General features: G+C 43.1%; 2 protein-coding genes across 2 annotated transcripts; both read right to left on the reverse strand.

Moving 5' to 3' along the window:
- Positions 1 to 3,185: 3,185 nt before the first annotated feature.
- On the reverse strand, positions 3,186 to 7,353 carry LOC112555502. Its single transcript, XM_025223935.1, has 5 exons — positions 6,765 to 7,353; positions 5,855 to 6,214; positions 5,532 to 5,680; positions 4,257 to 4,605; positions 3,186 to 4,082 (listed from the first exon to the last, which is right to left on the reverse strand). The coding sequence occupies exons 1-5, from the start codon at positions 6,808 to 6,810 to the stop codon at positions 3,673 to 3,675; spliced, it is 1,314 nt and encodes a 437-aa protein (XP_025079720.1). The 5' UTR covers positions 6,811 to 7,353; the 3' UTR covers positions 3,186 to 3,672.
- Positions 7,354 to 7,477: 124 nt separating this feature from the next.
- On the reverse strand, positions 7,478 to 9,066 carry LOC112555503. The gene is made up of 3 exons (XM_025223936.1): positions 8,840 to 9,066; positions 8,313 to 8,442; positions 7,478 to 7,959 (listed from the first exon to the last, which is right to left on the reverse strand). The coding sequence occupies exons 1-3, from the start codon at positions 8,885 to 8,887 to the stop codon at positions 7,724 to 7,726; spliced, it is 414 nt and encodes a 137-aa protein (XP_025079721.1). The 5' UTR covers positions 8,888 to 9,066; the 3' UTR covers positions 7,478 to 7,723.
- Between the last annotated feature and the right edge of the window lie 7,820 nt (positions 9,067 to 16,886).

The following is a 16,886-nucleotide window of genomic DNA, read 5'->3' on the forward strand; positions in this document are numbered from 1 at the left end:
TATATCCGTGTGTCTGTACCTGTGTCACTGTCCTTGTGTGTTTGTGTTCATGTGTGCACCTGTACTTTTACAAATTAAATTTACTGATAAATTTTCTCGCAGAAAGTGAATGGCCAGGTAGAATAAGAACCCATAGTAACAAGCTACTACAAGTGTGGGTGTTAATACTGTATCAGTAAAGTATTTGACAGTAAAGTGTTAGAATACTTGTAATGCAGTTCCAAGACATAGCCACACCCCGAGTCAGTCACAGGAACTGTCGGTGCACTTTGAGACAGTCAAAAACTTTGTGGTCAAAAATGTTCTGCCACTGAGTGCATCATTCTCGTACAGACTGAACACATCTCACGACAGTCAGCCACTCCTGCGGTCCTAAGCTAAGCTGCCTATGTGGTGGAAGGCAAAGATTTGGCCATCTGAGACATTTCTCTGCAGTCATGGAAACTCAAAGTCACGATGTGATTGGTCAAGATGTCACTACAGTAGCCTGCGAGTGAATGTAGTGTGAAATCTGTGTGTCTATATTTCCATAACATGGATGACTGTATCTGCCTTGTGTGTGTGTTGGCCACGTCCGAGCTACCACACTCTCTGAGCTGCCAGAACTCACCGTGAACTCAACCGCCACGGGAGGCTGTCCTGTGATGCGGAAAGTGCCGCAGGTGAGCTGCACGTGAAACTGCCGGGTGGTGTTGTCAAAGACAGCGATTCGCTGTTGCTGTAGTAGTAATTCCGACGTTCTTTTGATCACCAGTGCATCTATGAACAGGATTGGCAATCATCATCAAGCACCATCACCTCCGTCGTCGTCGTCATCGTCATCGTCGTCGTCACGTTTTTCTGCTTTTTCTTGTCCTTGTTCTTCTTGTTCTTTCTATTCGTGTCGTTGCTTTTGTTGTTATTGTTCTTTCTGTGTATTTTTCTTTTTCTTTTTTCTAAACGTTTGTCTGCTTTAACTTTAAAAGTGATGTCTGCGATGCTGTAGAGAACAGACAGTAAATACAGGCTGACGAGAGGGGGGCAGGGCCCGCAGCTGTGAAGGGGGCTCGGACTTGGTCAGTCAATTTTTTTACTTCTCTTTTAATGAAGGGTCTGGGGAAAGAACACCCAAGCATTACACATGCGTATGTTGTTTCAAGTCTGCAGGCCTAAGGTGGGCAGACTAGCAGACCATATATCGATAATCGACTTGTAAGCATATTATTATACACTGGCAACATAATTTATCATTACCGTTACAAGGGGCCCGGAAATGTCGTCTGCCCCGGGGCCCTTGCTGGCTCTTGGCGGCCCTGAGTAAATGTGATGCAATGCCTACAGGTTAACCCAGCAGGTTAATGAGTGCTGCATTAACCTTATTACCTCATACAGTCAAGATAACGATCATTAAAATTACCTGATTAGCTCATACACCCCTGGCGAGAATTAGAATGTTTAATGAACTTTCTGTTAAGTTAAACTAAATATTGTTTGTGGCTAGCTGCTCAATACAGTGGACGCTACAAGTTTCACACTAAGAATCTCAGGCGGTTAGGTGTTATAATTACTCACCAGCTGCGACAGTTAGAGTCGAAGAATGCTGGAATATGGAGTATGTCACTCCACTAAGGACGGTGACGACGACCGAGTAGTTGCCCGTGTCTGCGTCTGTGACGTTTTTCAGTTGGATGCTGGCGACGGTCACGTGATCCACACGGCGAGCAAAGGCCGGCAGCGGGAAGAAGGTGCCATCGACTGTCCCCGCTACGCTCTGTCTGGAAAAGCCCTCCCCCTGGAAATACCACTTGATATCCTTGTCCATGTGCTGTGGCAAAGTTCCATGGAAACGTCACGGTGTCTCCCACGCATGCGTACAGCTCAGCGCCATCTTTGAAATCAGTGGACCAAATGAACGCGTAGCAATCTGAGAAGCAAGCAAGCAAGCAAGCAAAAAAATAAAATAAAATAAATAAATAATAATAATAATAAATTTTGAGCTTTTTTCCCTAAGAAAAAGTGGACATAATTCATTTACAAAATTTAACAATGAGTGGGAATCAGGTTCATAATGAATGGAAGTCGTTTCTCACTTGAACAGACGATCAGTAGAAGCACACTGACTGCGATGTAACAAGACATCCTGAGAGGACAAGCTTGAGCGATGACAGTAGATGAAGCTCGATTATTTATGTTGTACGTTGGCTCTCAAGATGGTTGACGATGATATCACACAGGTGTATGCGATACCACTCGACTTTTATAACCTCGAGGCAAACCAAAAGTTAGAACTTCAGAGAACTGATCTCTTACTCAAATACCTGGAGAGATAACTCGAGAAGCTGACAGGACACGATAAGACAAAGTTATAAATAAGTATTTTTCGTTCATATCAGCCTTGAGTGTGCTGCAGTTTAACTTGTTTACAACAGTATGTCTAGAGTAGAAAACAACAAATCTATCAGCACCTAAAGATAAATAAAGTTCTTTTGAAAATGTTGGCATCAAAGTGTTCAACTCTAGAAGTGCTTACGTGTTTGTCAAAGCACTGAAGACCTCGCACTGCGAATGCCTTCAATTTGTTCAACTAAGTTCGCACACTCTCGCAGCTGTGTAGTCAGACGTGAAAATAATAATTATTTATATATTTATAATTGTATTTTAATAACCACTGAGAGAAAGCTGAGAGGGTCTATATGAATAGAGATCCTCACAGAAAGGCAGTTGGTTCCCCTTCCCATGACACCCACCATCACAAAAGACTTTTTATCTCCATCCCAGAGTGTATCGCCGAGTGAAGGCCGTGACATCATCGACTAATTGTTGTGACATCAGCGACTCAACAGCTTCACTTGGCGATGGACTGGTGTGTAGGAGGTGGGGCAGGGCGGTGATGGGTCTAGAAGATGTGCAGGTGCGTGAACATGAAAACAAGTCAACAGCTCTCTGTGCAATTGGTCACGTGCCTAACGATGTCGCGGTCTGCAGGAAACTTGTGATTTGTTTACTTTGCTAGTTGGTCTGCACAAGGTAAGAATGGTATTCATAATGCTCCAATAAACCAATGTGTTGATCTGACAATAAGCTCTCTGTTAGCCGTCCAAGATTACACACAAACCAACAACAACAACAACAATCGACCAAGAGAAACATTTTCCTCATCCACCTTAAGATTTAAGTACAGAAACTTAAAACCACACATGCACTTCTGCCATTTTAAAATATTTTCTTTTATTAGATTGTTTTGCCAGGTCAATGTCTTCACAGATAAAAGTATCACTGTCATCTTTTGAAGTTCCTCTGTGTTTACCGCATATTACTTACTGCACCTTCTATCCTCCGTCTTGATTTTGTATCGTGCTTCTTGTTTGATATATTGAGGCTTGTACTTTTAATCTTGCTGCTTTTTGCATATAGTGTTTTACATTTTTATGTGAATTTTGCTTCTGGTGTCTGTTTTGTATGTCTTGCAGCTAACGCTCTGCGTTCTGTAGATTGTATCTTGTCTTTCATCTGGTGTGTATTGGGTCTTGTATTTTTGCCTATGTGCCTCCTTGAATTATATTTTGTTCATGTCTTATAAAGTATTTTGTTCGCTATTTCATTAAAACCACTCAGATTGGTGCTCGATGTGACAAATCGTATGTTGACATGCAGTCAAGAAGGTGCTGGAGACAGGACATTTGTTGCAGAACATCAAACAACGTCGACGGAGAAGCCGCTGAAGGAGGAGTAAGTGCCGCCGACATTGACAGAGGAGTCGACCTCCACCCACACCTCGTCTCCTTCAGCGAGGTGCAGCGAGGCGTGACACGTGGCTGACCACTGACGGTTATTGTCGTTATAAAGTCTCCCATAGGGAGCCCGCGCCTGACACACTTTTCTCGTCAGTGTATGCATGGAAAAGCTGACATCTGAGTTGGTGGCAGCACAAGTAGCAGCGAAGAAGTAGGTGGAATTACGAGGGGCGGTGAAGCGGCCGGTGGACGAGTTGTATGCCTCTCCGTTGTTGTTGATGATCCTGTCGAAGAGGACAGGGTGGGAACTAGACGCCGAGACGTCAGTCGACAGCTGGACGTGGAAACTGGTGTGGCCGAGAGCTTTTTCTGTGAGAAAACATGTCATGCATGATAGTTACCAACCTTGAAGAATACGAAGTTGTAAACAACACTAATCTCTCCTCTCTCTCCCTCTTTCTCTTTAATACACGCACATACACACGCACACGTACACGTAGAAACTATGGCTGCTAGTTCGACCATCAGCTGAAAAGGTTTTACCTTCCTGAAGCTCGTTGAGCTCCTTCGTCAGTTCAGACACTTCCTGTAGGAAAAGTTGCGTCTGGTTATCTAGCATGTCTCTGAGGTCAGAGTTCTCTTTCCTCAGCTGATCGTTGTCGGCTAGAAGCGCCCTCTGCTCGGCCTCTATCAGCGACATGCGCGCCCTCACCTCATCGATGCTCACAGTTACACTGGACAGAACGTTGCTGCTGGCGGGCAGACAGGAGACGGGCGGATAGTCCGCGAGAAGTCGGCAGGTGTAGGTACCTCCCTCTACTGGGTTAGGCAGCAGGAGAGAGAAGTTCCCCCTGTTGTTGACCGAAACAATATCTTTCTGTCCTGAAGGATACTGTACAAAGAAGAAAAGACAAGAAAAGGAGATTAAATTAAAAACGACAATATTTTTAGAAAGCTAGTGCGTTTCGCGAAAATTGATCCGTTACTGAGAATGTATGCCTGTCCTTGTCCATCAGTATACCAACAGCAATATTCTTGTAACATTTCCGCTTAAATGTATGTGAGGTGTGTCAAGCCAAACACTCGGATACATGCAACAAATGTCCTTCCCTGACTGTTAAAGTTATCACATTTAGGATATTTTAGCCGCGCACGTGTGATCGTTTGGTATATAATACGACGATCATCAAGTCTGGCCAAGAACTTCGAGCTGACATTGTAAGTGTTTGTTATGCTCGATGCGGTGGCGCTTGTGTGTTATCAATGACTTTCATACAGAGGATGTAATATTGGGCTCTAGCTGATTAAACGATCATTTATCTGACATGATACGAAAAGTCGACCACATACTGTTGAGTTTGACTTTTCTCATCGCATGGCTTACAATCACACTTTTCGTTTTCGAGTTTTTAGACATTTACCATCGGAAAAACAAATAATATTAACTTCTCTTCCGCCTTTTTCAAACTGACCACTGCGAGGAGAGTGTGTAACAAAGAAATGATCGCTGTCACCTTTCTCTCTTTACATTCCCATGTTTCAGTAACGGCAACTGAGTGGCTGACAGACCGAGACCCCGCTTCCGCCTTCGCGTTAACCACCAACGAGTGTGCACTGCGCATGCGCAGAATAATTGATGAAATACCCTCCTTGTAGATGTGCATCTTGTGGATTTCTACTTCCACATTCACAAAGTGTTTGTCCAACAGCGCGAGGCTGTGCCAGTGTAGCCAGATATGAATGTTGTTACTCAGTCGCAAGAAGGAAAACTTTACGACATGCCGGATGCTGGACATGAAATGCTGCCTGTTCACTCACCGTAAACTCCACCGCCACGGGAGGGTATCCAGTGATGCGGAAGTTCCCACAGATGAGCTGCACGTGAAACTGGCGCGTGCTGTTGTCGTACACGGCGACTCTCTGCTGCTGCAGCAACAAATCCGATCCCCGCCTAGCTACCAAGGCGTCTGAGAACATGATTTTGAATGAATCATCCCCATTAAGAGCAAGGTTTTACTAACAGACTCGTCATCTGCTACCATCAGAATAACAAGCATCGTAATAATCTCAGCAGTCGGAACAGTCCCAGTAACACATTTTCCAATAATAAACTTTAAAAAACAAATGTTACATTATCTCACCAGCTGCGACAGTTAAAGACGAGGTATGCTGGAATGTGGAGTATGTCGTTCCGTTAAGGACGGTGACCACCACAGAGTAGTTGCCCGTGTCTGCATCTGTGACGTTCTTCAGTTGGATGCCGGCGGCGGTCACGTGATCCAGACGGCGAGCAAAGGCCGGCAGCGAGAAGAAGGTGCCATCGACTGTCCCCGCTACGCTCTGTCTGGAAAAGCCCTCCCTCTGGAAATACCACTTGATATCCTCCACTACCTGTCCGTCGGCAAGAGCAAAGTTCCATGGAAACGTCACGGTGTCTCCCACGCATGCGTACAGCTCAGCGCCATCTTGGATATCCGTGGACCAAATGAACGCGAGGGAAGCTAAAAGGAGAACTTCAAATGTTTGCAAAGTGTTCTAAACATTTGCATCGATAGTTCGTACAGATTAATAATATAATAAAATCCGGATCTTCTGTTATAATAATAAAATTACAATTGCCGATCAAAGAATGTTATATATATAATTTTTGTAATATTATTATTAATAGTAACAATTTCTCATACAGAACTACCAATCAGTTGTCATAAATATCAAATTTCGTTAACACGAGTTTTTAAAAGTCTGTTATGTTGAAAGAGTTGACACGATAAACACGACCTAGTTTCACTGAAAAAAGGACAAACCAAAATAAACATGACCCTGGAGTGATTAGAAAAGGAAGATAAATCGCATTAAGCCACATAGGTATTCCCATTTAGGTAAACAAAGGAAAACACCCGATAAAAAGCTCTAAAAATATTTCTATAATACGGCCGATACCAATAATAAATAAGAAAAAAAGTAGCACAAGGTAAGATATATAAGAATACATAAACTCATTTCCTTCATATGAAGGAAAAAATGTCAAGAGTAACAAGCTGGAGAACTCACCTGGACATACAAAGAGAAGCAGAGTAACTGTCCCGTATCCTCCCATCCTGACTAGGTAGCTCGGTTACAATTTAAGGATGACACAGGGGTTCAACAATTTTCCGGCAATGATATCGTTCAAGTGGTTCAAACGAAGGCCGGTGGCAATACCTGCTGATCAGCCATGTCGATTTTTATAGCCACGGGGTGAAGCGCAAAAGGTCATTCATGAGAATTGAACTCTTCCCTGAGTAGGTGGAAAGATAACTCGGAAACCCAACAAAGGGGATACGATAAGACAAGGCTAGATAGTAAGCTCTGTTGAACCTTCATTTTGTATGATAAAGTCTGGTTTCTTTATCAAGTAAAATAATGAACAACAGATTTGTTTGGCTGATGTGAATGTGGGGAAAGTACATGAACTCCATTTTGATAACCTTTCACATAACGCAGTCAGTGCTACAAACATTTCGACGAACGAATGTGCGTGCTTCACAAAATGTACAAATGAATTCAATGTTTGTTATAGGTAAATAAAAGTGCAAAACTAGAATATACAAAACACACAGAGAGAGAAAAAACATGAACAATAAAGAAATCGCGCAAACAGACATGGACACGAGTAGGGTCTCGCCTTGCCATTTGAAGATTAAAAAAAAATAATAAAAAAGATAAGAACATCCCCCCCCCCCCATTACACACACACATCAAAACAAAGCACTCGGAGCCTCACAGTTGCAAAGTGGGCTTTAAGTCATTGCCATCAGCGACCTACAAGGTGACAAGTGTGTGTATTTGATGGCGTAGACAGCAGGTAGACTGAAGCACGGAGATACATCAACACTCTATGCTTTGTAAGTCTAAGATGTACACAGCAAGGTATTACTGTTGTAGGTATATAATATACAATTCAAACAGTCAATGTGTTTCTACAAACGTCATCGTTAATTCGACCTTTGATCCCACAAATTGCAGTCGCCCTAGGGTGCCGGGGTTGTGTTGGCGGCTGCTGCGATTCTGGCCTCGGACCAACACTCACTTCGCCACATGTACCCGGGGTGGGGGGCAATCATCGACCTGCGGCCTGTTATCTGGGCGTCCTCCACCTTGACCTCGTACATGTGGCAGCTCAGGCCAGGCGCGCAGCTGCAGTAGCCGTTGGGTTTTTCAAACGGGCCACACGGCTCATTCTCGGTCTTGTACAGCTGACACGTTCCTGCAATGATCACAAGGCGAGTCAATGCCATGCATATGGACCTACCCCGCTCCCACGAAACTATCAAGGTTAGGCATCGTCACAAACCTATGGAAACCTTCTCTAGGAATGCACCGGGCGCCATGTCCATACCGAGCCTCGTGTACTGTTCCTACCCATGTTAGTACCCGTCTGTTCCCTGCTGTCTGCAGTGCCTGTGTGCAGTTCCTGTCGTTGTCTCCTATGCACGTGTCTCCGTCGTATTCTTAAGGCTAAGAAAGTTGACAGCCAGCCAGGACTACCACGAATGTGTGACTACAGTCAAGTGTCCAGGGTCTCTCATTATCAGAGCTTGTCGTGGTAAAAGTGCTGACCTGTACGATCCTGGTTAGGATCCAGAACGACGAGTTGTCGCTTGCTCATGATGGGGAAGAGGCTCAGGATCTGGCAACATTCCCCGGGGTCGCACTGTGACTCGTTCTTGCACTCCTTCCCCACTTTTGCCTTCAGACATGAAACAGGTGTTAGCGTGCACTTCTAAAAAAGCGAGCTGCTTTCTTCGAGCTTTTCGTTCAAAATGGGCTCATTGTCAGAAATTCCACGTCTTCTTTTATAACTTTCAGTTTATAAAGTTCATTAATGTGAATTCTCTATACGTATGACAAGAAACTTCCAAAGAAAGAATTAAAATCCAAATAAAGTGAACGAACGAACGTCGTTCCATCTAGAAAAACGATGCCCACAGAGTTGACTACCAGCTGTCTGCTGTGAGAACACTGAGGGCAGCACAGGTCATGAGACAGATGACACTGGTGTCTACACCTCACTTCTACTACAACCGTTCGCACAGCTACCCTAGCGGCACCCCTGGCAACTAACTACATAATCTAACATTTCTCACCTGGACAATGGCGACGACGGCAAAAGCAATAGCTAACAGGAGTTTCATGTTGAGACCTTTGAACTAGACACCACAAGGCTGAGTGTGCTACTACAAGGTAAAATGTCTTCACCCGTATTTATCCCGTGTTTTTATCAGCGGCTCTAAGTCTGAGCCGTGCGGCAGGAACAAACCCACTTCCCGAGACCGGCGTTTAAAAACGAAACCTCTTCAACTCTACGGTAACCTTCAATGGGGCGAACTTCTTTCATTGTACTACTACCTGTTGTCATCAGTGACTATCCTGCATATGCCATGTTCTCACGGCAATTACCTGATATACTCTTATCAGCCCACTGCGATTTCCATAAAACTTGTATTCTATGCCAGCCCCACCCACTCCTGACGCTTCCGGTGCCCGCACACCGCATAAGTCGGTCCAGACGCCATCTTGTGATGACCGTCTAAGCCAGTCTAAGTGCCATCTTCTAATGACCGTAGTAACGGTGTGTCCCTGACATGTCACCACAGTATACCCAGGAAGAAAAACGGAATATCGGCAAGCGAACCATACCTGCCCTATAGTCGAAATTTCTCAACTACCTCCTCAACCTCTCCCCGTCACCAAGCCATCCTCGTCTTTAATCTCTTGCTGCCATGTTTACGGCGATCCTAACTGAACATACACCTACAAAAAATGATGACTGGTGATGACTGATGATGACTGATAATGACTGATGATGACTGATAATGACAACGATGCTCACCCAGTACAGACTTCTCACAGCACTGGCAGCCGACTAAGACCTGAGTGTTGTCGACAAAAATCTGTGCAGCTGATGATGGTGGTAGGTGAGAGGCAAATGAAATAAAAAGCCTGGTGCAGGTGGCAGATGGAGGAAGGATGCAGTAACAGTCTACGTAAAGTCCATGTTGACCTATGTGAAGGAAAAACAACCAAGCTCATCGAGGCAAACTTTTCTGAAAACATTTGCCTTCGAAGTCTTGCTCTTTGTTCCTTCATCATTAGTCCTGCTGGCTTGTAACTTCTGTAAACGTCCGTCTCGAACCAACAGTGATGGTAAATCACTTTTACGCGTGGCAGCATGGTGACCGCGGTGACAGAACGTGTTACGCCTTTGTTTTGTCAATAAATACAAACCAGTGAGGTTGTTTACTAGTTGAAAGGGGTGCTGTACATTGCACAATGACCCCAAACTCTGAAGCCAGATTGTGGCTGTTAGCATGCGTCTTCCTCACTATACAAGAAAACTATTCTCGCCACTTTACCGTTCACAAAGGTGTTACTAATTGTTAGTTTTGAGTGAATACATTTTGATGTAAAATGTGTTGAAGACAAGGTGGAGTGCAAGCCCACGTGTGGGTGAGAGTAGGTTAACTGATAGCTTGTGTGCAAACGCATACAGGCGCGCGGATTCGCATGGAGATGTGTTTACAAACAGGTTTAGAAGTCTAATAATTTGAGCCACGTAGTTTAAAGGCAATTAAAATGAAAGGTCGAGGCATGACTTAACACTCTGTAAACATTTGCTATACACGCGCACACATTATTTCTCAGGGTTTACTAAGTGCTTTTCTGGAATGAAAAACTAAATCTTTTTTTTTTCGTAAAGAAACTTATGACATGCTATGTTACCTTCCCAATAACGTTGAACATTATTTTCTGACTCAATTTTACTTTAAAGCCTTTTGGAGACACAACCACATGAACCCACTTCGCTTAATGTAACGGGCTGACAGTGTGTGTGTGTTGCAGCATTTGGGTAGCGCAAGGGTCAATCGCCAACCCCCTGGTGTGGAGTCGACATGTTGCTTTCTTATGACGTGATGATCTGTTACTGATCCGACAGACTAGGTCCTCATACCTAGTGACTGATCCGACAGACTAGGTCCTCATACCTTGTGACTGATCCGACAGACTAGGTCCTCATACCTTGTGACTGATCCGACAGACTAGGTCCTCATACCTTGTGACTGATACGACAGACTAGGTCCTCATAGCTAGTGACTGATACGACAGACTAGGTCCTCATACCTTGTGACTGATACGACAGACTAGGTCCTCATACCTTGTGACTGATCAGACAGACTAGGTCCTCATACCTTGTGACTGATCAGACAGACTAGGTCCTCATACCTTGTGACTGATACGACAGACAAGGTCCTCATACCTTGTGACTGATCCGACAGACTAGGTCCTCATACCTTGTGACTGATACGACAGACAAGGTCCTCATACCTTGTGACTGATCAGACTAGGTCCTCATACCTTGTGACTGATCAGACTAGGTCCTCATACCTTGTGACTGACCACACTAGGTCCTCATACCTTGTTTAGCCGTCTTGCAAGCAGAGATCCAGGTGCATAAAGCTCAGTGTCCTCTGGTCACTCGAGACTCCTAAGCCGACACCACTACAAGCTTTATTTTCTCGCACACCAACGACTCCCGAAAGTTGGACCGAGTGTGTGTCTCTTGCGACAAACTCCTAACGTGCTTACAACGCCCAGACACGCAGACACTGCCACTGTTTTCATGTCATCTGACAATGTCAGCAAAGTCAGCGCATTATTGTGTGTTTCTGCTGCCGAGTTGAGTCATGCACACTGCCAGACCAGGGAGGATAAGTCATCTTTTGGTGTGCCCCAGGTCGTGCCACTGACATAAAATTAAGATCAGATAAGCTCATTGCTTGATGGCTTCACGAGAAACGCATGCTTTCATGCCTACCACCCAGAGACAGAAGGCCTCTCTAGCACCGGTGGAAAATCGCGAGTCGAGGGACTCTCAACAATATTTCACTCCCCTCGTTGCCACGAAGTGCGGACAGCAGGCCACGGCCATATTTGTGTTCATTTCTGGCACCAGCCTGATGGCGGGCCTGCGCGCTGACTAATGACATTGAAGACCATTGGCAACTAGAATCCATTCGCACGATTGCACAATGTAAACCAGTCTATTCTAGACGACTACACCATGTAAACCAGTCTAGTCTACACGACTACACCATGTAAACCAGTCTAGTCAGAAACGGGACCGGCACATACTTGTCAGCTTCTCTGTAGGAGATACCAAGCCTGAACACCTGTCGTTCTCACCTGTGTACTTTACAAGCCGAGACCTTGCCACGCACAACGGAGTAATGGTCGGCACACACTGCACTACACCAAGGATTGCAGACATTACACAAGAAGGATAAACTTACTTTTGTATGCACGCGCATCCGTACAGGTTGTTGCTACATCTGCGTGTCTGTTTGTGGGGCACTGATATTAATAAAGTAAATCTTCGTGTATTTGAGTTAAAAAACAAACAAACAAAAACAAACAAAACAACAAACCAAAAAACCTCATCTTCACAGAAGACTCTCTCTCGCACACACACAACACTGCACTTGCTAAAAATGACCCTTTCGTCAACACACACACAGCGTGTACAACTCTAAACACGTGTGTACCAGTGCGAAGAATACAAAACACAATTCTGACATGATTCAGACACGTGCGTTATTTTAATGACATTAATGACGTTACTTCAAAAAATCTTTTTCTTTTTAGATAATGCGAAGGTAAAATGTCTGCCACATGGCTGACTGAATCTCCATCCCCCAGGTTCCTGTGAGAAATAAAATGTTTTCCAAATCTCTCAGAGGTTGTGGCAATAACTGGCATCATGCTGCCCTATCCTATGTTAAACTTTGTATTTCCCCTCATTTCTTTTAAACTACTGAAGTAAAAGTAGTCACCAACATCTGTGACCTCGCTGTCTGCAGTTCCTGACGCACTAGGGACATTTTCCCTTCTGGACAAATAGAAAACTAAAGATGCTCTAAGGCAACGTGAGCAGTCTCCATAACATCTCTACGCGGAACATTTAAAGATGTTCAAAACTGAACTTGGGTTGTTTATGTTTGCATTATGCAAATAGTTCAACTCTTCCCATGCAGTTTCAGTCGCTTAATCACGCGAATTAAAGGGAGAGGGGTGGCAAGTTTAATTTCAGGAAGGTGTTGACACACAACACAGTTACATCCTGTCAGGGAGAAATCATGCTTGTCCAGCATCACATATTCTTCGGCAGGACTTAGGTCAGGGTTTCTTTTGTCACGTCTGCTCTTCCAGCAAACTGCATGCATAGTTGACACTACACTGGCATGTAAACACTCAATGCAAACATCAACGTCCAAAACGTGTGCTTAAACATTAATCCTGTCAAGAAACTACCAATTTCAAACAAGTGAAACAAAGCATTCAGCATGCTGTACACAGTACACACGGTAGCTTCCCATCTTGAAACAAAAAGTGATACTGTAACACAGCACACAAAGTCTCTGTCCTTTCATTGGCAGGTAAAGGACACCTTTACTCTTGTCTAGACTTCATAATTAGCACATTTCACAAAACTCTTAAAGTCGAAACAACTTATGCAGCGTTTCGACTGCACCACGACGGACTCCTGGTTGTCTTGTTAGCACACGGTGGACTGTACTTGGCGACTAGTAGACCTCCAAGCTCCAGACATCTCTGATGGGCATGACTGGCCAGGCGAAGGGTCACTGACCTGCAGGTTGCCCACAGTATCCAAATTCTTCTAGCAGCTCTTCCAGCATGCGGATAGCAGTGGCACGCAGTGATGGTGCTGGGAAGGCAGTACTTTTCAGTAGGCCTGTCCTCCTCCCTGAGGCTTGAAGGGGATGGTGCCGCCTCACGTGTCGTCTCAAGGCGCTGGGAGTTTTTGCCCGAGCACCACACACATCACACAACAACTTTTTGCCCGTGAAAGTCTCGCTGGCAAGTTCCTCCTGCCCAGCGATTATTTCATTTGCTGAAATATGAGATACATAATGAATGGCAATGACAATAGTAACAAGTCGTAATAATCAAATCTGAATGGATAAGGACTTTCACAGATTTTAATATTGATTTCGACCTCAGGCTGTGGTTTCAGCATGAACGAAATGTGAAGGACGTGTAGAAAAATCTGGGTATCTCTCTTAAAAACGGACATATTATATTTGGTCAAAGATTTTCTCTGCTTGACCAGTGGGGTGGAAGCGCAAACTCTACTAGCATCTTTGCACATTGGCAGCTGTGACAGGATGAAACCTGAACTACTATCAAGATGGTTCGAACTTTCTAAGCTTGCAAAGACTTGTTTACAACTAAAGCCTGTGAGATCACAACACATATTTTAGTTCTGTTTCATTTTAATAATCTGTATGCTTGTTCTATCACTGCAATTGAACTTTCCCACAGTAAGGCTTATTAGTGTGTAGTCTGATTTCAACTTGGTTAAAGCGGTTCTCACATCTCCATCATCAAGGTCTTCACCTGCTCTTTTAAAACTTTGTTGTATATGATTGGCACAAATGTATAATTGCCAACTAGCACTTACTGATAATAAGTACATAGTTTGAGATCAAGTATTAAAGCTGTCCGTGAAGTTTCAAATCTTGTAATCATTCAGGTATTGATAGCAGATACTTTTTCATCTCAGGTAATTAAGATTTGACCAACGAAGACTGACTCCATATGGTGCTCCTTTGAAGTGAACAAGACTTGCTCATATTATTACTGCTTCTCATGTAATGTGAAATGACCTGTTACACTTTTTTCCTAGCAGCATGCCACTGTCTCTGGGCAAGTTCACACAGATGAGATTTGACTATTTTCATGTCACTAGTAACAAAGTAACAGCAAATAAAGACTAAGGTGTTAGGTTCTGAAAAGGTGATTAGGTACCACAGTAGCACACAGAGCCTCAATCCAAAGAAACCTATTTACAGCCCTGCTTCACTTGTTTGATGTTTATGTTGTCCAACAACAAATTTCAGTAGACTTGAGGTTTTACTGGGCATAATCTGTTCATCCATCCGTAATTAGCATTATCAGACATTTTATATCATACCATAATGAACACATTTTCTCCATTTTTATACTGTATTACATGCATAATAAGTCCTTATAGTTTTATTTTGGATAACCCCAGATAACTTTTTTCAGGAAAAACCGATTTCCTGCTAGAACAGTGCTGCAAGAACCACATGATGCATCAATCCAGCAAGTGCATGCTAGCATTACTTTGCAGACTTACATTTTCACTTACAATATTAAACAGAAAACTAAAATTATAAGAAAATTGTTTTACTAGGAATTTATTTTCAAAAAGCATTATGACAGTTGTATCTTTTATGAGGAATAAAGATTTATGTTGAAAGCAAAACTACTTCTGTATGGAAATTTTATGCTTTAATGAACCAATCCAGTTCTGAAAAAAGCTGTTTATGTCTAAAGCCTGTTCTGGTCGTTAGGGGAACTAGACATATGCAGCAGCTGACAAGATTGTGCAATGTAGCCTTCACCCCATGGTGGGCAGTGGGTCCGGCATAGAGAGATCCCCAGTCAATCAGCTTTCCTCAAGGGTGCCCAGAAAAATAATTTTAAGAGTGATGTCCTAAGTCACATGGCCAAACTGGAAAAGCCTGTGATGTTTTAGCAATGTTCTTGGAGACCCACAACAAGGTGGTGATGACAATAAGCAGTATACTGTTGGTCAGCAATAAGTTAGTACACATACAATACTTGTACTGCAAACAAGACATGATCTGCCAATTCTCATGTCCTATCCCCTTCCCCAAAGAAAAAAAAATAGTTTCTGTGACTCAAGCCCTGGCTCCCGACTTCAAAACCTCTACAGCTTCTGTAATAGCAACACAATGGTGTTAGACACAACAGGTGGAATGTGCCAGAATGAATGTTACATGTAAATATATGTGCAAATATTTACAAAAATTTGGCTAATTAAAAGCTTTTACGTTCCTAATCTCTTTTCAGGCAAGTTTTAAACTGGTTTTATAACTCACTCCTATAATTCCAAGATCAAATGATGTTGACCCATTCTGACCTCCTTGGTTTTTCGTTGATCATTTTAAAATCCTTTAACAGGCTGTGTTTACTCACCCAGGTTAGATAAGACAGGTGAAGATTTGCCATCCTTGCACAGGAAATTATTTTTCCTTAGGCCAAACCCAGTCTCAACATATAATTTTTTCATACTATGCTTAATGTGTTTGTTCTGGACATGCTTTGATGACTGTTGTTTTTAGCTCAAGGACTTCTCTGTTAGAACATAATCACCTTACAGACTTGAGGTGTCCTTCAATCTCCCCAACTGTTTTAATGGTTGCACCAATTATGACAACACTCATCACACTGGTTTAGGCTTTTTTTCTTTATTCCAGATCCAGTATAAACTGGCAAGCATAGGTTCATTAGCTTAAGTAATTAATATCGAGTGCAAATAGATAAAGATTTAGAATAAACTATATTTTCTAGGCATAACTTGTCTTGTTTTCAATTTTTTATTACTTATAGTTTGACAATCATAATAAAGTGTCTAATTCTTTCTCTGAAGTCAGTGCTGTTTGGAGGGATATTTTTTATCTCGTGTTGCTGAGAAGAGACTAAAATTTCCTGCTTATGTCATATTAAAGTAGGTGCAACCTGATCAGTCCAGAAGACGCACCTTCCTTATATATCAGCTCACCTCTATGGAGATTGATCCACAATTTTCTGTAGGCCAATACAAAAAGGTTAACTGTGTGGTTTACTCATGTTCAAATCTGCAGTTTCATTGCCAGGTGTATTATGGGACAGATTCCACTCAACAAGTATGCTGAAATTAAATATCCCTTCAGAACTGACAGAGCATCTGCTAGAAACTCAGGGGAGTTCTTCCACTGCATCCTTTTCCCCTCAATAATACTTGCAATTTAAACCATTACTTTCAGGCCTGAAGCGGAAATATGAGTGGTCCCTTCACCTTACAGGATTGAGGGAACTCCTTCTCATTTTTGTTCTTCTGTGATGACCCACCTTCACTTTCATAATCAATGTTTTCCCTGTAATTTTGCTGTATCCTTATCTACGAGCTAGATTTTCCATGACCAGTGTATTTTGATTCACTCCGCGACTTTCACCTACTAGTCTTCCCTCAAAATGTTCCATACTTACACAAGCAATCAAGTTTCTGCATCGACGAACCTCAAA

Source organism: Pomacea canaliculata, linkage group LG14, assembly GCF_003073045.1.
Source record: "Pomacea canaliculata isolate SZHN2017 linkage group LG14, ASM307304v1, whole genome shotgun sequence".
Classification (NCBI taxonomy): domain Eukaryota; kingdom Metazoa; phylum Mollusca; class Gastropoda; order Architaenioglossa; family Ampullariidae; genus Pomacea; species Pomacea canaliculata.

Excerpts from the sequence above, each read along its gene's own strand:
- LOC112555502 (XM_025223935.1), bottom strand. The coding sequence starts at position 6,810 with ATGGGAGGATACGGGACAGTTACTCTGCTTCTCTTTGTATGTCCAG. Across the intron at positions 5,681-5,854 it reads GTCTTTAACTGTCGCAGCTG|ACGCCTTGGTAGCTAGGCGG; the intron begins GTGAGATAATGT and ends TCATGTTCTCAG. Across the intron at positions 4,606-5,531 it reads CCGTGGCGGTGGAGTTTACG|TATCCTTCAGGACAGAAAGA; the intron begins GTGAGTGAACAG and ends TTCTTTGTACAG.
- LOC112555503 (XM_025223936.1), bottom strand. The coding sequence starts at position 8,887 with ATGAAACTCCTGTTAGCTATTGCTTTTGCCGTCGTCGCCATTGTCCAG. Across the intron at positions 8,443-8,839 it reads CCGTCGTCGCCATTGTCCAG|GCAAAAGTGGGGAAGGAGTG; the intron begins GTGAGAAATGTT and ends TCATGTCTGAAG. Across the intron at positions 7,960-8,312 it reads TCCTAACCAGGATCGTACAG|GAACGTGTCAGCTGTACAAG; the intron begins GTCAGCACTTTT and ends TGATCATTGCAG.